Consider the following 21,929-nt stretch of genomic DNA (forward strand, 5'->3'; position numbering starts at 1 on the left):
GATTAAAATGACTAAATTCATGTATTTCAAAAGATGAATAATTAAATTGATCTAAAATTTCAAAATGGACTAATTTCGAAATTTAAGGACAAAAACATATTTAATCCTTATTTTATCTTTGAAAAAAAAATTATAAGAGTTAACAAAACTATATGGCTTGATTACAAGGTCAGAAAAGTAAATCAGTGGAACGGAAATAATGGTTTGGGAGTAGTTATAAAAGAAAAATTAGATATAAAGAGGATATACTCATGATTTTTATATATTTATTTACAAATGTAAATATCTTTTTTTTTCTTCATTTTTAATTTCTCATTATTACAATCTCAATTTAAGAAAAAGTTATAAAGATCAAAATAAAAATAAAAAATTCATAGCATCAAAATTTGGGAAAATAAAAGCAAAAACAGCCAAAATTATGAACACCAATATAAAAATAACCTTATATAAAAGCAATTAAATAACTACTTTAAGTTAAATTTATAAAAAAATTAGATATTGAATTCTTATATAAAAACTTTCAAGATCTTCAAGATGATTAAGACATATTTCAATTTTTTTCTTATTACAAAAGAAAATTATTGTGAATTTAAAAAAGAAATACTTAAGATATTAGGATATTAAGGTAAGATATATCATTAGAAAAAAAAATTAATAAAAATATTATATATTATGTGACAATCTTTCTGAAATTCAATTTTTCACACGAATTTCACTAATGTTTATGACATTTTTTCTTCTAATAGTTAGATCTTATAACGGATCTAATGAAACAAATGTAACTTCCTGATTCCATAAAAATAAAATAGATGAAAGACAAAAAAATCCTACAAACAAAATGCATAACAGAAGTATAATTTAGACTATAATAAATTATAAAGAAATTAAAAATTTCAATTTTATAAGCTAAGGATGATAACTCTACATTTCAGCATGCAAAGGAATCATATAGAATGTAACGTGAGTTAATACATGAGATGAGCATGAAATAAATGAAAAGAACTAGAAGGAGATATTGCAAGGTAATAGAAGAATGGAATATAAGTATTAACGGAAAGAATGGAGCTTAAATTACACGAGCACATTCAGCAGAGTCGCATATTATAACAGCAGTGTCGTTGTGTATTCGGCTTGCTAACTCTGGCTGAACCTTGAGATATTCTGTCCTCACAAATGATGCGGCTTGAGTTGCAAGGTGAGCCTCCACAAATGCAATGCAACACCCTCTAAACCCAGCACCACTGAACCGCGCTCCCAATACACCAGGAGCTCTCAAAAGGATCTCATACAGCTGAATCAGTGGTTCACACCCTTACCAGACAACATCATCATTACTTTGTTATTTTCATTATCATCATTTTGAACACACAAATAACAGTTACTAAAATCTCAATGACTACAATATTCAATCCAAGAATGACAATGTTAAAAGTTAAGCATCAAGTAAAATAAACTATTTGAGATTCTCCAATCTTATAATTTCTTCTGTTGAATTAAACTCTACTGTTCTGTTATACTTAAATCCAAAAAAATGACTAGGTGAGCTAGTTATACAAAGTTGTTAGATTAAAGTTCGATGGATAATATCTTTCATTTTTATTATGTGCTCAACAACAAAATATAAAAATATTATTTTACAAGTATTAAGTCTCGACAGACACAAACACTTTGTCTAGCCAAAGAAACACAAGCATTTTGTTTATATGCTTAGTCTGATTTTTTGCTTGGATAGACAATTAATATATTTCATCTGGCAGATGAAAAGTCTGAAACATTTCATAATATACATTAAATACTTATAAATGGTTATTTTTATGTGTGCAGAGCCTTTTCGTTTCTTACAAGAGTATCTCCCTTTGAAATGTCTAGTCCTTTTAAGAACACATCTAAACAGCTTTTCAGAAAAAGAGGAATGTTAGTCTTACAAAGACATAATGCAATATGAAAAGAATAATGCATTTGTGTGCTCAAACGTGGACAAGCACAAGACGAAGAAGAAGAACGACTCTAAAAGGATTTGCAGAAACTTTTCTTCTCAACGTTTATAAAGAAGATCTCATGAAAAGAAAGGTTGACAACTACAAAAATCATAATGAGAACTTTAGAGCTCTTAAATCTTTAACAATCCTTAAGCCATCTCTTTGTGAGCAAGAATAGTGTTTGCTTTCAAAGCAACCTAAAAGAGTGTTTATCATCTTGTATTTTTCTGAGAATGCCACTTTCTTAGTTAGCAAACCTTGTGATCTTTTAGATCACACCTCTTTCTTTACCAAAGTGTTCAACTAGAAGTAGCTTACTTGTGCTTAACTAGACGTGGTTGTGACAAAAAAATACTTATTGTTTCAACCATAAGTCACTGGGTCCAAAGAATACTTAGTTTTAGTTAGGAATGATTCTGTTTAAAACAATACTGTATTTAGTTAAAAGTGACTTGGTCTAAATAATATTATTCAATGTTTAACCAAAAGGAATTGGGTCTAAATAATACTTGTCTTTGTATCTTGCTTTTGTTGGTGAAACTTGATCATGTTAATAAAAAAATGGACATAGTTTATTATCAGACAAACCAATATAGAAATTCCTTGTATAAATCTCTTTTAATATATATAATTCAACACTCTCTTCTTGTGTATTACTTTTTGTTTTATACAAAGTGAAAACACAATATCAATCATATGATTATCCTCTACACCTACCCAGAACTACAAACATTTTAACGTATCACTTTTCATCCCCCAACTAACACCAACATTACATTAAAATTTTCAATTGATTTAAATCAAAGCTGGTGAGAAATTGTTCATGATGTATTTGATGAAACTATCATATTCCTCTAACAATTCAGCTAAGCTTTTATTTTGGAGAACTATAATAGAAAATAAATAGTGCATTTCAGAGAATTTAGACTGAGTAATTAATTTCCATCATGTACGAAGCTTGGTAGAAAAGCAATAAAAAAATATTTTACAGGAAAATATCGAACAATATAGCAGGAAAGAGCAGATTAGGGCCATATACTTCAAGAGTATTCGAAACAACATTTTTTTTTTTGTGTAAAAAGTTATTATAGTGGTTTCCAACCTCAAATTTTAATTTTTTCATAATTATTTAGGGCTATATACTCAGAATATTGGGAAGTTGAAAAAATTGCATAAGAAATATGTTTTTCTATCCGATTTTATCACACTCTCATATTAGAAGAAAAAGAAGATGGAATTTCAAAACATTCCAAAAATGAATTTCGGGATGTAGGTTATACCGCATTCATAATTTTGAATGGAACTCCGACCAGAAGCTGAAATAAGCATTCCAAAATCTTTTAACTTGCCCAACGACCAAGCCTCGAGTCCTGTGTGAAAAATTAAATAAATTACATTATAGCAACAAGGGTTAATTGAGAAGGGCATTGGCCCTCAAGATGGAATTTATCAAAGCAATTCAACTAAATATACCTTTCATAACACGCATATTCTCTGAGAAATAATGCTCTGCTCTTTTGGCTAGATTTGGTTCTAATTTGTGCTGGACAAAGAAAATGTAAGACTCCTTGATTATGCTAAAATCATATATGGGATTCGAATTATAGCATATGAAAGAAGCATTAAACATCAGTAAATAAGCTGGAACAAGTTAACAGGTTAAATTAACTGGCAGAGTAAGAAAATGTATGATACTTCCCAACAAATGTTGATATAACATGCATAAATTTATCTGCACTTGAACATTCAAAATGCCAAAACTTCGAAGCATGACATCTGTAAGAAATATTCCTTCTCCTCTTTGTAATATTTTTTCCTTTTCAGTTATTTATAACAGTCACCGTTCGGCTGTAACGACAAACTCACTCTATCTAAAAGATTTACAGTCCTCACATATAACTGCCAAAGTGTCATACAGTTATAAATGATCTCGTTTGACATTAGTCGATGGTTACTTTTTTGCAAATATCTACAGTGATAATTCTTTACCAAGGCCACGGATGTTATTTTTGTTCAAAATCGGTCAGAATTTCGTTCTAATATCGATTGGAGTAAACTTATCGATTTAACATACCAATGCTTCATACCTTATGAGCCTCGTAAACTTCTGGATCAACTGCACAGTGGAAAAGACAGAAAATAAATAAGATAAGTTAGCTTTTCGATAAAATATATAACTAGGTTCGCATGTGAGAAGGAAAGATACTGGCCATTGGATAGGATAGGCTCGGTTCTGTAATCTCCAGATGCTCTGCAGAATATAAACCAAGTGTAAACTTCGTGAGCCATGGTTATCTCACCAAAATCATACACACCAATTTAGTTCTATTTGTTAATCGGTTTCTAAGGACCAAAACCTTAATCATAAGAAACTGTATGAACCTACACCCAATGAGTAAAAACTACACGGACAAAATTTAAAACTCTAGATTGATTTGCATGAAAACAAAAAAAATGATGTTCAGGCTTAATTCATTTATTTAAATGAGCCAAGTTTGAAGTTTGAGCGTGGCTTGTTTGTAAAAATTAAAATCAGTTTGCTTAGCTCCTTCTATAATTATTTTTCTTCTCTTTATCAAATATCTCTTGAAATGTTAATCACAATAAGTGAAACATTATTATCTTGCTAATGTATTTGTTAAATTCCAGGAAAGAGAAAAACATTGAGTTGAAAGAAATGAATATAACAAAGATATAATTGGGAATAAATAAAAAAATTCTTAATAATACATATATAATCAACTCCTTATTTCTATAATTATAACAGTCTTATTAGTTCTTATTGGAATTAAATTTTCCATCATTCATCTTTTAATAGACTGAGAAAAAGTGACGCAATACATTGGGTAAGGTGAATGCATGCAGCCTTGCTACACAAAACAGACTGTTCAAGGATTTGAACCCTTGAATTTCGGGTCACAGGGCAGCAACTAATTCTGCCAATGCCAAGGCTCTTCCTCATCTTATAATAAACTAAACTGATGCAAACTCGACAATATCTAAATTTATATGACAGATCTAGTTGATATTAGGAGAAAAAGATATTTTATCCACTTCGGTAATTAACTACTTCCATCCTCTAGTTCAGTTTATTGTCACCCTTTAAAGCTGACATTCAGCGACAGTTCTCAAGACACTAAATTTTAGAAATGTCTTAAATATTTTGAAATGCATGTAAAGTAAAGACAAGTTCTTATTTGTTAAAATAACCCCCGAAAACAATAATAAACGTTTAAGAGAAGAAGATAACTTACTCAAGAAGAATTTTTGCAGCCTCTCGACACTCTCCAACTCGCTTGTTATATCCAGGGCTACTCGTCAAAGCTTGCTTCAGACCAGAAAGTGCAACCAATATACTGGTTGCCTTCGGTTGCTCACTCTCCTTGTATTCTAGAACCTTTGGTTGGTAGACAAGCTTATAATCTTTGGTCTGCATGTTGCCAAACTAACGCATGAAATAGAGAAATGACAATGACAACAGAAACAACAATGTTACGTGCAAGTAAAATGCATTTCTTCACAGGAAAGTTTACAGTCTCTGATGTTATATATTAAAAAGCAAGTGATCCAACTAGTTAAGACGACGTGTATACAAGAAATAAGAGAGAATGAAAAGAATCAAGTCCTGCAGCAGGCTTTTAGTGCTGCAAAGCATGCGCTGCAAAGCATGCACCAAATCTGTCAATGACTGATATCTGCTAGAAAACCTAGCTGCCACCCTAAGTGGAGTATCTTTTTCCAACCATATTTTTTCTATCTACAAGACTAAAACCCGAGAACTTATTTAAGGAATCTGAGTTTAGTTTCACTTGGACCAACAAGTTAATTGCTAAGAATATGCTTGCTGAAATTAGGTAGAGACAGAAGAAGAGAACAAATAGAGATTCAGAATGATATTTGCAGTATGTCTAAAATGTGAAGGCGAGGGTAGACAATTTATAGTGCCTATATATAGTCCTACCATTGCATTAGAAAAAAAGCATGGGAAATAAGATAAGATAATAGATGAATACAACGAATAGGAAGACAATTATTTACAAATAAAGTTGTTAATTAATAAGTGTACTAATATGTAATTGTATTAATTACCCTAACATATCCACCTACCTCAAGTACACATGGTCAAATTTGGCAGATGGCCTATAGGGCAAACAACATTTGGGATCTGTGACAGGGGACCACTATATCTGGGAATGAGATGAAGCCAGACTGCATTTGGAATATGCGATAGAGTAAGACTGCATCTAGGATCGGGCCAATCTAAGGAATGACAGGAATATACGAGAAAAGACGGGTTAGAATGGATCCAATGTGTGAAATCATACGTTGAAACAGAACCAACATGACGAGGACCATCTAAAAAATTTAACAAAATTGCATAAATAGAAGCTAGAACAGAACTAGTCTACAGTAAACTGAAAACAAAATCTATCAGCAAAAAAACATAATGAAATTGAATTATTGAATCCATTTGCGGAAAGAAGCTAGAACTCGTGAGCATGTACAACAAATACAAACCTTGGCCTTGTGTTTGGACAAGGAATCTCAACAATTCCGAGAAATTATATACATAGCACTTGAATTACTTATAATTGAATTCTTTTCATCTCCTAAATAATTTCTTTGGATGGAATAAATGAAATATCTTAGATTTCAAGTTTATTGTTTGGATAAAGCAATTTAATACCTATTTTAAGAAAAACTTAACTCTATCCTTGAACCCGAGTTAGCTTGACCGTCAATACAGGAAGACTCGTCTCGATTTTCGGTCCCAATCACCTCTAGTACATTCAAGTCAGGCCGACTAGGCTCAACCTTTAGTTTGAGTTGACCTTTAGTCTGAGTTGACTCGTCTCGACCTGAAACTGAGATCAATTGATTTCAACCTTCAAGTGACTCGACTTGACTTTCAGCCCGAGCCAACACGATTCAAACTTCAACACAGACCAACTCTACTTGATCATCGACGTAGCCCAGCTCAGCTCAACCTTCGGTCCAAGTCGACTCGGCTCAACCTTTATCCCAGGTCAATTTTTGGCTTGGGCCGACATAGCTCGACTTTCAGCTTGGGCTGACCCGGCTCGACTTTTCGCCCGAGATGATTCGGCTCGACTTTCGGCCTGGGCCGACTCGAATGGACCTTCGGTCCAAACCGACTCGGCTCAACCTGAGCCAACTTTGCCCAACCTTTTTCTCGGGTTGGTTCGGCTCAACCTTCAACCCAAGTTGACTTAGCTTGACCTTCAGCCTCGCTAACTCGACTTGACCTTCGACCCGAGTTGACTTACCTTGACTATCGACTCGGGTCGACTCAACTAAACCTTGGACATGAGTGGACTCGGCTCGACCTTGAGCCTAGGTCAACTCGGCTCGACCTTCAACCCGAGCTGACTTAGCTTGACTATCAGCCCAGGTTGACTCAACTCAACCTTCGACACAAGTTGACTCGACTCGATCTTGAGCCTCGACTCGACCTTTGGTTTATACCAAATCGGCTTGACCTTTAGTTTATGCCAAATCAACTTGACCTTCGGCTTACGCTAAATCAACTTGACTTTCGGCCTGTGCTGACCTGGCTCGACCTACAGTCCAATCAACCTAACTCAACCTTTGGCCCACACCTTCCCGACTTGACCTTCGCCTCGAGCCAATTCATCTTGAACTTGAGCCGTGGTGAAATCAATTTGACTTTCAACCTAGGTTGACTATATTGACCCTTCAGCCCGATCCAACTCAACTGAGCTTTTAGCCAAGGTTGACTTGACCGAGCCTTGAGCCTGAGACAACTCAGCTCGACCTTCGTGAATGGAATGAGATTGGAGTGAGAAGGACTAGAATCTCAAATTTCTTATACTTTTGACGGTATTTGAAATTTTTCTATTTTATTGATTTGAAATACCTTCCAAAATTCCTTATATTTGAATTTCTTTATAATTTACTTTATCCAAACAAATCATTTTAGTGTAAAATATTCTAAATTCTTCAAATAAATGAATTATCCTTCTAAATTACTTCATCCAAAAATTCTAAATTCTTCAAATAAATGAATTAACTTTCTAAATTACCTCATCCAAACACAACGTGAGACTATTCTCAAGGTATGGGTTTGACAAAAATCAAGTTCTATGAAATCAACACAATGGAATGGAAAAACTATTCTCGAGGTGGATTCCATATTTCTAATACTTTGAACTTGTTGGAACTAAAGGAGGAAAGGAGGGAAAGAGGAAGACATTTGTAGACAATTTATTACAAGTCTATCATACTAATTACTTGTTTTGAATACACTAATAACATGAATATAAGATGGATGTGAAGGAAATCCATGGGTCACTAATACTGTGGTCTATGACTAAGAAATTAAAAAGAAAAAAATTATTTTTTATTTTATTTTCATAAAACAGCTAAAAATGACAAGCTTAATATCTTAGAAAAGTTTTTATAAAGTTTTATGGTAAACAACTGTAATCAAAATCAACAAAACAACCAGGTATTTACAACATAAAAGCTATCCAGCTTATCCTTATCCAAGGGATACTGCACTCCAAACCAAAACATGTTTTCATGTATCTGAGCTAAGCACCTATAAAAAATAAATGCCTACATGAATCGGATCTAGCAGTTAATCCAAGTTTGTGGAACAAGCAATTCCTTATATTTGAAAGAGGACCACTTATGCTACAAGTTAGGACTACTGGAGTATAGTGTTTTTTGTTGATTAATTCAATTGCCTCATCATGAAGCAAGTCATGTGCTGTCCCAAAAAATAAATGTTTTAGGGTCAAAGGACTTGCTTTTCAAACACATGCGCCTTCATTGCCACTCTCTCCATAAAGGTGAAAAAGATGCATATACATATGATCATAATCAGAAGCTTCAGTGACAAAATGGAACACAATCAACATTCTATATACCAAATCTGATTCTGTAACAGTTGGATATGCTTCAAAATATAAAAATGCATTCAGAACTTACGACAGCAACACATTAATCCAGTTATTACCTTGCAATTCATGCACATCAAACAACCATGTCTTGAAAGTAATATAGCTGATTGATCCATTATGCCATTTTTCAGACCCAAATATTCATTTTCAATCAACCTATAATGAGAAAAATGTAACATTTAAGAGGGTGGATCTAATACAAGCATACAGTTAGGATATGACTCGGTAGCATATCTATAATGGATGAGGATCTAATTCCTTTTAAACTTTGGTGGCAACTTTTTAAGTTAGATAGTAACAATTTTTACAAGCATTTTACTTACCAACATGGTGAGTAACCAGCTTACAAAGAGATGTAACAAGCTTACAAAGAAGTTTGAAGAAACATAGTGTCGTTTTTCTAACAAATTAAATTTAATCCATATAAGGCTAGTTAAAGTTGAGAGGTGTAGAGGGTTTTAACAAATGGTTCTGCTAATGAGGGTACACCTTATATCAAATGCTTTCAATTACACATGACAATGCCTTTGACTGCACTGATTCATACATTTGGCCATTGTTCAAGAAAAAATGCACTTTGACTGTCTCCAAGGACTGGGTAGACTTACCTATCATATTCTATATTTTCTGTGGGAGATATTACTAAATTATTTGCATATTCCAAAGCCATGAGGTAAGCCACTCCAACCTGCCAAGCAACAAAAGTTGAAATCCCCCAAAAAAATTAGAAGACATGAGTAGTTGCTAACAGGAATCTAACATGGTGCTTTTCACAAGAAACCAAAATGAAAAGCTTACTAAAAAAAACAACAAAAAATGAGCACAGAATCAGAATAAAAGATATTAACATTATTTGGAGAGTGGAATAATATATTGGGATCTGCTTGTAATTAAAGTATTATTAGTAATTCCAGGATTAAAAAAGTTTCAATAATGTTACAGTCAGATAAATAAATACTGATAATTTCTACAATGATCATTTATTCTTTTACTACTGGGAATTAAAGTGCACATGGACGGACACACAAAGGAGAGCAGATAACATTGGCAACCAAAATTTCTCAACTGTCCAAGCTCTTCTATTCCAGTGTCCCCAACCCATGCTCAAAAGTGAATTTTGCTCAAGAAGCTAAACTAGTTAGTTCTTCTGATGAACTTCATTTCATTCTTCATTAAAAGGTCGTTCATAATCATAGTAATTTTAAGGATCAAATGAAGAGAAAGTAGACAGAGACAAATCACTAACTTACTGCAGCTGAAGAGCTTAACCCTGAACTGTCGAAACCTTCAGAACCACATATGTATCCTGTGATACCCTGTAAACATTGTAATAAAGATGGGTGGGAATACATTTTAATATAAGGAAATAAATTGCAAGTAGCGATCATCATTGCAAGAAAACCATAAATACTACACAATAAGTTTCTCATTTTCTGGCCCTGATGCTGGAGAGAATATATTTACAGTTGCACTTGCACCCATCTAACATTTACCTGGCAAGCAGTCCTAAACAGGATTGAGCTGACTGACAGAGTTGTATTTTATTTCTAGTAAATTGAATGTCACCACTCATCATTAATAGCCTTAATTGAAGAGCATAAAAATATAAAGATTTCATTGACAACCCAGAGGGTTAATTTCAAGCAACTAAATGTGAAGGATTTTGTTGGAAAAAAAATAATGATAGCTAATGCATCAGAAATACAAAAGAGCAGTAAATGTTTTTTTTTTTCCAATAATTTCTCTTTTTAGAATTTGAGAATACTTCTCAGGCCTAATGAAGCTACAGTGTAATGGGCTTACCCTCTGATGGGTTATTCTTTAGCAGACGGTGCATCTACTTAATCATTTGTCTTCTATTTTTTCTTTTACCTACAAAAGCAACTCTTGCAGTTCATTTGTATGAATTGGATTTTTTTGTAATTGCGAAGCATTCTTATCTGGTAATATACAAAACATTTTCTTGTCCATTTTTGTCTAACCTGTATTCCAAAAAATTTAGTCCGCATTTAGTCTAATAATTTTCTCCATTGTTAATACTTTAACATGGTACCAAGAGCTTGAATGTTCTTGGAGGGTTTATGAGAGAAAAATGAGAGAAGCTGAAAAGTCAAAAAAAAAAACTCACAAAAAACCTCCAAACGAAAATGGCCTCCGGCAATTCGTTACCTTCACCTCTCATTTTCTCTTATGAGAACTTTCATCTGCGGTTTGCAAAGATGAGAACTTACTTGAGATAGCGTGGAAAATGGCAGTATTCAAACTCCATTACCTGGAAATCCGATAGTAGCACGACTCTCAAAAGTCACAATGATGAAATAGCAAGAAAGGAAAAACACTGTCATCAAATAAGCAGCTTTACATGATGATATTTCCATTCAAATCGTTACTTTGGAAACCGCCATGGAAAGCTTAGGATGAGTTGAAGGAGGAGTTTCAAGGAAGTGATAGAACAGAAATGATGCAGGCACTAAATATGAACACAGAGTTTGAAGTTGTCAGAATGAAGGACGTTGAACCCATCAAATAGTTTAATGATCGGCTTTTAAAAATGGTCACACGATAAGGTTACTTGGAGAAGAACTGAGTGATCAACGTGTGGTGGAGAAAATCCGAATCCGTCTTCCTGAGAGGTTTGAATAAGAAATCTAAAGAGAACAAGGATTTCTAAAAAATAACAGTAATAGAGTAGGTGAATGATCTACAAGCCACTAAACGTAGACGATCTCTCAAGATCAAGGAGTATAGAAGGCACTTATCATTCTTTCAGGTTATCTTTTAGTAGCTTTTGATTTATTTTTGTAGGGATTCTTTTTATTAAATAATTATATAAAAACTCTTTGTAGATTAAATACCTTAGTCTATTTATTAGTTGCGAAAAGTTGGTACGCTTACCAAGGAGTGATCAATGGTAATACGAAAAACTGGTCTCCTGATTCCAATACTTTATTATTTCTAAGAATCTTTATAATTTCTTTGTTATTTCATGCTGCTTTCTCTAGCATAATTCAAGTGGTCATCTATACAACAAATTTTGATATTGATCATTGAGCAAGGTCCGGCCGGACTTAGGCCGTGACCCTTTCTATTGAAAGGGACGGAAAGCTGAAAAGAGTCATTTACACTTGGTGAGTAGGAATTGTGATCCTATTTCTCAATAGCTTGAGTCGGAAAGATCTCTTGGGATTAGATGAATGACTCATACGACATTCCTAGGAACCTGAATTTCTATATGATATACTCTATAATAGTAATTGTCGAGTTTTCCAAGGACGAGAATGATTGTCTACAAGGAGATACTGACGTCAAAAAATCAGTAAAGATAGTTTGGATACATGCAAAGGAGACCAATGGAGCACCAATGAGGAGAGTAGATCACATTGTTAGTCACGGAACCCACTATTTTTCGTGTTTCTATTATGTGTTGTATCAATTAGAAAAATAATCAGTTTGCAATTTCCAGTTGTAGTTTGTGGTTTATGATATAACTAGTCTCATGATCAATTGGGATGGTTCCTAGTTCTTGCTATTTGTGGTAATATGGTTTCAGCCTCTAGTTCTTTTTTTTTTTTGTTGCAGTATCATTATGGCATCAAAGAACCTAGAGCCCACTTTACTCACAAAATTAAGAAGTTTTGGGTTCAATTCAAGATGTTTGTGAAAAGGAACGTTTGTTGGGCTATCTAGATGGGACATCAACTACTGTTGCAGACAAAACTACACTAGAGGGATGGCAGACCAAGGATGCCTAGATTGTAACTTGGATTCACACTTCCATTGAAGTTCCAATGGTTAACAAATAACAACTTACTTCATTTCCGTTTTCTACTACTAAAGATATGTGGGATTACCATAAACCACGCCTACAACCAGGACAATAATAAGGAAAATGAATTATGTTAAAACCAACTTACGCACTTTCACATTTATACAAGTTTTCTCGTCTAACTTCTCCAGAAGTTAAAGAGCATAAGTTGAATTCAACTTGTGTTATGATTGCCGTTTAAATTATTTTCTCCTGTTAATCTCTACTTTATTAAGTTTAAAAGTTTATCTAAACAGAGGAATAACTACTTACAATAGAGGAAGTCTTTTTATTTAGGGTTCTGGGTTCCTTAATTTGTGGGTTGATCATTCCTCTATGTTACATGTGGATGTCCCAAGACTGGCTTCTTGATGTTCAACAAGTGTATGAAGTCAGCAAACAACACAAATTTCTTAAGCTTTGAGTCGAATTTGTAATGCATGATTTACTTAATCAGACTCTACTCCTTTGGATTTGTCTCGGAGAACTGCTTCAGAGAAAGACAGTTTACTAAATCGGACTACAATTTTTGTCACAAACATTATCTATTGCTAATATCTACCCATAACAGATGAAAGGTCACAAAAATGAGACAGGTTTAATGTTTCCCCTACAAGCAGTCTGGCCATATTACTTGCAAAGAATCATGGCAACCACTATAAGCAACGTGGTCATACCATTTACTGAATGCTTAATTAGACTTCAGTAGAAATCAGTGAATGCCTCTCACACCACTTGTAGGGAAGCACAGACAAAGAAAAAATGCTTCAGTCTGATTTGCTAATTAATTTAGTGTTTCACCAAAAAAACTTGTAGGGAAGTTTACAATATATATTGATACAGAATCAAAATGGATGGATCCCTTTGCCCGAAATGTACAGAACATTGACCTTAGGGGAAATTATGCCTTTTAGTTAACCACTTGTAAGCCCTAACTAACCTATATGGCAGAGCTTTAAGTATTCAATTTAAAAGTTGTCTTGACCCATCATTCTTATTATCAAATTGACAGGTTAAAATAGAAAACATATAAAACTGCTATCCATCTGATATAGCCGAAAGATGGCATAGCCAAGTGATGAACAGAAAAGAGAACCTCTGGCAATATATCTGACCTTGGAGAGATTGTTTCCTCTACTCTGTAGTGCATATACTGCTCCTCTAGCATAACGCCCCCAGTCACATTGTTCATGTAGCTCAGAAGAATCTTTGGCCAAACACTTATCTTTTGGCTGCTGAATCTCATCAACTCTATCAAATATCGATCACTTTATATCTCAAAAATTGGGTAGATTATATAATGTTCTAGATAACAAAACTATGCAATAAAAACAAGAATAGCCCGAGATCAGAATGACAGTAGAAATGCATGCAATAGCTCAATCAACATTGGCCCTGTGATGATGATGATGATGTAGGAGGTTTGATGTCCACCAGGATGGCTATCCCCTCCCCTGCCCAGTTTACCCGCACCTCCTTTCTAACCAAAAGAAGAAATAAAGAATGGAAGTTGAAATCATATCCCAATTACGGCATACAAGACACATCATTCAGCCATATACCTGATGATACTGAAGCTGTACATCATTAAACAATTACTAAGAGTAAACAGTTATATTTCATCTTCATCGACCATTATTATGCCTTGTAATCCTAATGTTTTGGATAGAGATAGCACATATCTAACTTAATGCATCTAGCATACATTCACCGTGGATAACTTTTTAAGAAATGGAAAATAATTCATGAAAAATTTAATAAACAGCAAAGCTTTATAATCACTGACCACAGACCTGAACTTAATTTCTCCCTGAAACTGTCCAGAATGAATTACAACCTAAAATAAAAGTCCAAGGGATCATTCATCACACAAAGGAAAGCACCATGAATAACAAGTCTGTGAGCATAGGGCACATATCAAGTAAAAACGTCAAACAGGTTATATAAGGTTTACAACCATATATATGCTAAGCTGATGCTAATTAGACAAAAAGAAATTCCAGATGCTTTCTCATATATTTTTAGTATTATTGATTGAGAACAATATTTGTACCTGGTAATTAGCAGAAGGAGCAAAACCCAGAAGTATTCCCTTATTGATTGTCATAGCTAAAACGGTCCCACCCTGCAAACAGCGGAAAATATTGCAAGAGAATTCACTCAAATTTAAATGCAATTTGTGAAAATTTTGTCTGGCAACTGAATACGTGAGATTTAACTGCCCAGCACCACTGTTCTAGTACTCACTGCTCAAGATCAATCAAATAACATAACTCACTCAAGTGTCTTTTGCAATAACATAACAGAAAGATTATTAAATACCTGATGATCAATGTGTGCCCCCAAAGGACATATTCGATAGGGAGATACCACAACTCGAACCTCCTCTGTATTCACATTCGCCATTTTGGAAACTTTCTCTCTGATTTCATTTAGCTGCAGATTACAAGTAGATCAGTCGCAAATATGCAATGCTATTGGAAAGAGGAATAGTTGATGGAAAGATCCTCTTGTTATTTTTCAGTTATTTTCCCACTTCCATGGTAACATTCCATTCGTGGATTTCCAAAATGACTCAAAAATCTCAACAATGACAAATATAGGCAAGATCTCGTTATGAATTAAATAAGTTGCTGGCACAATATAGTGATCCTGAACACCATCCTAGATTGAGCCACTATGAAGAGGATTCGCCAGAAACTCCTTGCCCTCGATCAATCAATTTTATTCTTAGAATACAATCAATAACCGATTCAAACACTTTGCCTTCTAAAGCAACGCAATTATAAAAATGACATGCAGCTACCGATCATTTCTCGATTTTGTATTTAAGAAAACAAGTATCCTTCCATTGATTGATTTGAAAACGCAAATATCAACTTCCAGTTAAACACACCAATTGTTAGCTTCCAATGGTTCAGCGGAAAAACAACTTTAGAGCGTAGAACACAGCACCACGAATAACATCGAAACGGCAACGTCAGGAAACAACGGCGAAGCAATAAAATTAAGCTATGCAAAAATGACGACGAGCAGATCAGGATATACATAACGAAACACGTACCTCGGTAAGAGAAGGCCAACACTGCGCATCCATCTCTGCAACTGCGGGGAAAGGTTCAGAAATTCAGGGAGATTTAGAAAACGAACACTAACCTCTGCACTGTGAGGTGGTGCACTGTGAATCTGTGATGAATATACAATAATATAATATACTGTGAGGTGGTGCGTGTGTCGTTGAATTTAATGCTAATGGTCCCAGAGGTCATTTCATAATAATTACTGATACTCAGCAAATTTTGACAGAACTTTGTATTAATTATTTTATTCTTCAGTTTCTCTTTTCTTTATAAATATAAAAATATAGAATTTAACTTTTATAATAATTAAAATACTCAAAATAATAGTATCCAATATTTTCCTTTCATAATAATCATATTTTCACGACCCATTTTGAAAAAAAGCCTGTTACAATCTATTATAATATATGAAGACCCCATATATATAATTTTTATTAATATATAAAAGTAAATAAACACATATTCAAATATCATAACATACTGTAAATAACCAATATCTTTTGAATTTATCTAATATTAAAAAATATCTATTATTTTTTTATATAATTATTATAAGTTAATATTTAATAATATTTTAATAATAAATTAAAATTAGTAGAAAATAAAAGTTATTAATAAAAATTAAATAAACGTCCATTATTATTTCATTTTAAAATCTTTAACTTACATATAACTTTATATAACATGATTTTGTTTTCTTTAGTTTTTTTATTAAATTTATCAAATAAGGTTCTACGGAAAGTAGTGTTAGTAATTTGAATTACATATAATAAATAATTAAATGTGTGAATATCATCATGTTATTAGTCAAACTAGTAAAGTGGTTTAATTAATTAAGTATATAACTAAAAGTATATATGCCATTAAATATTAATTGTATAATACCATAAATAATATTTTAATTTGATGAAAATCAAATTATAAATATTATTAAATATTAACTCTATATTCCATAAGTAATATTTTAATTTGATGACAATTAAATTATAAATATCTAAGATTATTGAAATACGGACAGAAATTACACAAAAGAGATTATGATTTTCATACGTGAACACGAATACATTATTCCTGTTCTTACTCTTTAACTCATAAAAAGAGACAATATTTTCAAGAATTAGTATAGATAAATAGTTAATATATAATAGTTGAGTTTTCAAGGGATTACATTTTATATTTATTTTTAATATTTGACATAAATTGTCTGTTTTAATCTTAATATTTTCAAAGTAAAATAATCAAATTTAAAACTTTCATTTTATATGGCATTTCGACAATCACCAATCTTAAAGTTATTAATTAATTTATTGTTTTTTATTTGATTTTGTCACATGAATACGAACATTGGTTTCTTGCAAATACTTTATATTAAAAATAATTACCTATAGAAAAAGATTATGGAAGAGTTTTATGAAATACAAGATTGAAGAGTATCATTAATGATGATAATAAATAAATAAATATCTTTTTTAGTTACTTACATGGATATATGATAATTTTTTAAATTTTAAACTAATTTTGAAGCAATTATTTATATTGATAGTAATCAATTTAATCTTATTTACGTTATGGTAAATTCTCTTCTCCTTGATTTTTTTTTCTTCTATCATTCCGTCTCTGTTTATATGCTTATATTGTATTTACATAACTTTGCAAAAAATAAAAAGAAAAAAAAAATCTAAACGTATTACATAAAAACTTATCTAAAATTGTTCTCATATTACTATTACTTCGACTATTAATTCTCATGAAGAATAATGAATTTTTTCAGTTATGAACTGCGTAAAAAATATTTAGAATTATAAGATATACTAGTCTAGTATTTTTTTTATCAAAATCATTTTTTTAATTAGTAAATAAAAAATATTAAGTTACTGATTATTTAGGTATTTTTCATTCTTACAAGAGTGTTAGGCCGTGGAAATTCTAAACCGCTGACCGTTAAGCCGTCTTGTCATGTCTGACAGCATAACCATTTAAAATTGTACTCACCTAACGAAAATTTGTTACTTTACATCTTTCTGATATCTGTTTGGAAAAATATAATTTTTTGAAATTACCAAAATATACAATTTCAAATAAAAATACAATTTTTAAAAATATAAATCGATGCATATTATCTTAAATTAAACGAAAATAAAAACGTGTAATGTGGAAAATGTCCTATTCTTTCGCAACACCAAATAGTAAATGTATTGGTTGGTGTAAGATTACTTTCATAGTTTTAAATTTTAATCCTAAATGTTTGGCTACGTAATGCATACCAACTCCATTAGTGGTGTGGTGTGGTAGTGTGCTATAGCATTGTAAATTAAGACATCTCTTGCAAATAAAAGAGAAGGGGAAGAGAGTGAATGGTTGGCCTTTGGTTTTTGAGTTTCCTATGGTGTGGTGATTAAATGTGTCAATAAAATTTTAATTAATTTATAAATACAAGCTTTTCAAGTGGATCAAAAGTTAAACGAAATTCATTCTGATCAAAATTTAAATTGAGTCAGTCTTATAGATTTTTTATCTTTATTCATATGGATTTATAGATTTTTTATATTTATCCATATGGACCGGGATTAAATCCTATAAACTGTACCAAATTAACAAGTCTAACGGTGATACATGTGACATTATAAAACACTTGCAAGAAAAATGAAAGTGAAATAGATACAAGGGAATAGATGAAATTTAACATCAATAATACATGAATGAAAGAGAATTAGGAAGAAGAAATTGGTCCGTAATATATTTTCGAATAAATAATATATTTTGGGTTATAAAATTAAAGACTTATCATTAATTTAAATATATAAAAGACAATGTGATTCAGAATATATTTTTAGATTAGAAAATATATCTTGAATTGTATAATTTAAATTTTATAACTTTTTAAAATATATTTTAGATCGTAAAATTCAAAAACATTTCTGTGAAATCTGAAATGAATTTTATATTTTTTCAAAATAAAAAATATGGAAGTGAAAGAAAAAAATTCCCTTTGCCATGTGATACCTTATTTTTCCTCAGATTATATAACTTCCTCTATCTCTACAATTCTTTCGTGCAACCTCCAAATTTTAAAAATTACTTATATAAGCGACTTAGGGAATGTGTGTTTTGAAAACTTTTCGGAATAATCTTTTTAGGATTTCTGGAATAAAAAATGCGAGACAAAAATTTTATAATAGAATTTTCAAAACGTACAAATGTATTTTAAAAATTTTTTTTTTGAATAAATTTGTCTAAACGTGTATAATAGATTTTGAACTGAACTTTTTGGAATGAGTTTTTCAGAATAAAATATTTAAAAAATTCATTTATTTCTTTTTAAATGAGTTTCTTACCATGTACTCTCCATCCTCTTCTGTAGAGGCGTTAGTGAGAGTGCAGAAAGCAAATAGTCTTCTAAACTTGGACTAAATTTGTGATAGACCAATATCATTAGGGTTTTAAATGTTACAGTTTCTTCCCGCATCTTATAAAATTTTTTAATGCCCCTTATTATTTTAAAATTTATTTTCCAAAATACACTAAATCAATCTCAGAAATATTTTCCAAAAATAAGTGGTAATTGTATGGTGAGTGTCTTCTGGAAAAATATTTTTAAAATTGAGTTACTGCGTTTGGGAAAATAAAATCTGGAATTATTGGGTGTAGAGAAAACTTTGGTAGGGGTGCAGGAAGGAAGAAGCTGTCAATGTTCCAATGTGAATGGGCCTTACGCCGAATGCAAGCATCAACTCATTCGATCTCGATGTTGTGGGGAATCTATTGTACCTTTTAATTCAGAATTATTATAATAAAAATAAATAAATATAATTTTACTCTCTAGAAATATGATTTTTTATATTTGTTAGATTTTTAATATTTATTAATTTTGAATTCTTAATATTTCTAACGGTTTATCTTTTAATCTTTACTATTAGTTGTATAGAAAAAATTTATAAAAAAATGAAAATCTTAATTAATATAATAAAGATAATTATAATAATTATAATTTTAAATATATAATTTATATAAATAATGCATTTACTATTTAATATACATAATTTTATTCAATAATTTACTTTTTAATATTCTATTTTTATTAAAACTAATTATATATTAGTTGAAACTTAAAGGTTAAAATATTCTTTTGGTTTCAGTTTTCGTCAAGTTTTGCAAATCGGTCATAATTTTATTTTTGTGCTCAAATAAGTCTTAATTTTCATTAATTTTGTGTAATTTTTTTTTCTAACATCGTTTACATCATTAACGATCATAAACAATAAACAGTGGTCATATATATTTTTTTCAACTAGCTTAGTATGTTACGTGTTTTGTTGGCCAGTGTGTTTATTTTCTTCTGCTTGCAATAATCACCATGTGTGTGAAGGGTGTGAAAGGAGGAAGATGTAGGTGTTGATACATCTCTAGATATGATAAAATAACTTTTACTTATTGACATGTTTTGTTTTTGAAAAAACTCTAGACTTAATGGTTTCTTTATATATTATGTTTTTTTATGGTTACACTGCTTTTGGATAATTGTACTATAATATATATATATATATATATATATATATATATTATGAGAATTATATACTATTATTTATTAATTATGAAATGTCTTTATTTAGTAATTTTCACCATTTATGTTACACATTAAGGCTTGATTTTGTGTTTGGATTAATGTTTTCTAATATTTAACGTTTATTGATCGAAGATTTTTAGGATCTGTTTTCCTTTTTTCCTTTTTTACTCTCTTGCATTCCAAAAGAAAACTGTTGCTGAAAATTAAAATGTTATAAATATATTTTTTAACATTGTTACATCGAACTTTTTATGGGACCGTATGGAAAATTCATATAGAAATAAACTAGACGTTAAACTTTAAAAGATATTTTATTTCTGAAAAGTGGTACAATTTATAACTCAAGTGAGAGCTACATTGTTATATTTATTAAAAAAAAAAGGAGAGTTTCAACGGTGTATTAAAATATGTTGCATTTTTCAAGTTAAAGACTTTGGAGAAACTAAACTGAATAGAATATTAGCACAACAAAACGATTGAGTAGAATAATTATTATTAACAAAGTGGTTTCTCAATGCTGTTAAATAATTTTATTTGAGTAAAATAAGAGAATGGTAGATAATATATTTTTTAAGATTTTAATAAATTAGTAATTTATAAAAGTAGGGACGAGAGTGTGTCTATCAGCTTTTCAGTAACATCACAGGATAAGAATTTCAACTTGCTGGTCAAACCCAAATAAAGCGAAACTCGTATGAGTCAAGGAACCTACCAACCATTTAATTTTTTATTGTAAATAATTATAAACTTTTATCGTTAATATTTTATATTTAATTTATTTGTTTTTGCATAAAGCTGCGTGTCTGAATTTTCTCATTGTTTCTTTTGTTCTGATCATGCATGTAGCCGTCATGAGTGTTCCACCATGTCACTAAAGTTATGTCATGCATCGATTTATCACTACTCACAAATAATAAGAACTTTGTCATTAGTAGAAAAGGTGACGTTTGTGGACTACAAATGCTAACTTGGGATAATATTCCCTTCATTAGAATAAGGAAATCAGCATATGCATTTTTTTTCTTTTTATTTTGTCATCTATCACGAGATATTATGTAACATTCAAGAGTATAATTAATCAATAAAACACTTAATAAACAATTTAGTAAAATCAAAGTCTTTCAAAATAGGCAAGTCCTTGTGTGAGCATGTCAATTAAAATGATTTGTCCAGTTTTTTATCTGTCCTATTATATTTCTTTTACTGAATAAATAGTTAGTATGAAAATTAATTATGTTAATTTTAATTAAATTCCATTTGTAATGATAACATACTGTGAAAAATATTGATTTAGAATACATATGAATAAAATAATTAGAATTTAACCCAACTAATAAAATTAAAGTTTTTATATAAAAATTGCTATTTTTTTTCTTATTATGCTAAAAATAAACTATATCAATATTTTAATTTTAAAATAATTAAAGATGATAAATTTAGTCAAAATTTACTGTATACTTAACAGTTGGAGAATTATAAAATTTTAATTTTTCTTTTTAGATTTTTATATTATAGATGCAAAAAGATAAAATCTGGTTTTTTAAATAAATAAAA

General features: G+C 31.0%; 1 protein-coding gene across 4 annotated transcripts; it reads right to left on the reverse strand.

Annotated features, from left to right (window-relative positions):
* Window positions 1-850: 850 nt before the first annotated feature.
* Window positions 851-15,947, reverse strand: LOC114178213 (galacturonokinase). 4 transcript variants are annotated; one of them, XM_028063989.1, is made up of 14 exons: window positions 15,796-15,947; window positions 15,054-15,167; window positions 14,785-14,856; window positions 14,525-14,568; window positions 13,847-13,982; window positions 10,177-10,242; window positions 9,535-9,614; window positions 8,983-9,082; window positions 5,234-5,424; window positions 4,190-4,230; window positions 4,067-4,095; window positions 3,453-3,522; window positions 3,260-3,349; window positions 851-1,311 (listed from the first exon to the last, which is right to left on the reverse strand). In XM_028063989.1, the coding sequence occupies exons 1-14, from the start codon at window positions 15,826-15,828 to the stop codon at window positions 1,067-1,069; spliced, it is 1,311 nt and encodes a 436-aa protein (XP_027919790.1). In that variant the 5' UTR covers window positions 15,829-15,947; the 3' UTR covers window positions 851-1,066. The 4 variants fall into 4 exon arrangements, with proteins under 4 accessions (XP_027919790.1, XP_027919791.1, XP_027919792.1 ...); XM_028063990.1 differs by having other exon boundaries at window positions 5,234-5,409; window positions 15,796-15,946; XM_028063991.1 differs by lacking the exon at window positions 15,796-15,947 and having other exon boundaries at window positions 13,828-14,211.
* Window positions 15,948-21,929: the final 5,982 nt, after the last annotated feature.

The sequence above is a fragment of the Vigna unguiculata genome, chromosome 3 (genome assembly GCF_004118075.2).
Source record: "Vigna unguiculata cultivar IT97K-499-35 chromosome 3, ASM411807v1, whole genome shotgun sequence".
Lineage (NCBI taxonomy): Eukaryota > Viridiplantae > Streptophyta > Magnoliopsida > Fabales > Fabaceae > Vigna > Vigna unguiculata.

What these genes read in the sequence shown, in the direction of transcription:
- LOC114178213 (XM_028063989.1), bottom strand. Translation starts at nt 15,828, where the DNA reads ATGGATGCGCAGTGTTGGCCTTCTCTTACCGAG. An exon ending in CTCCTTCTGCTAATTACCAG is followed by an intron (nt 14,569 to 14,784) that starts GTACAAATATTG and finishes CTTTTATTTTAG; the next exon opens with GTTGTAATTCATTCTGGACA. An exon ending in AAGTTTACGAGGCTCATAAG is followed by an intron (nt 3,523 to 4,066) that starts GTATGAAGCATT and finishes TTCTTTGTCCAG; the next exon opens with CACAAATTAGAACCAAATCT.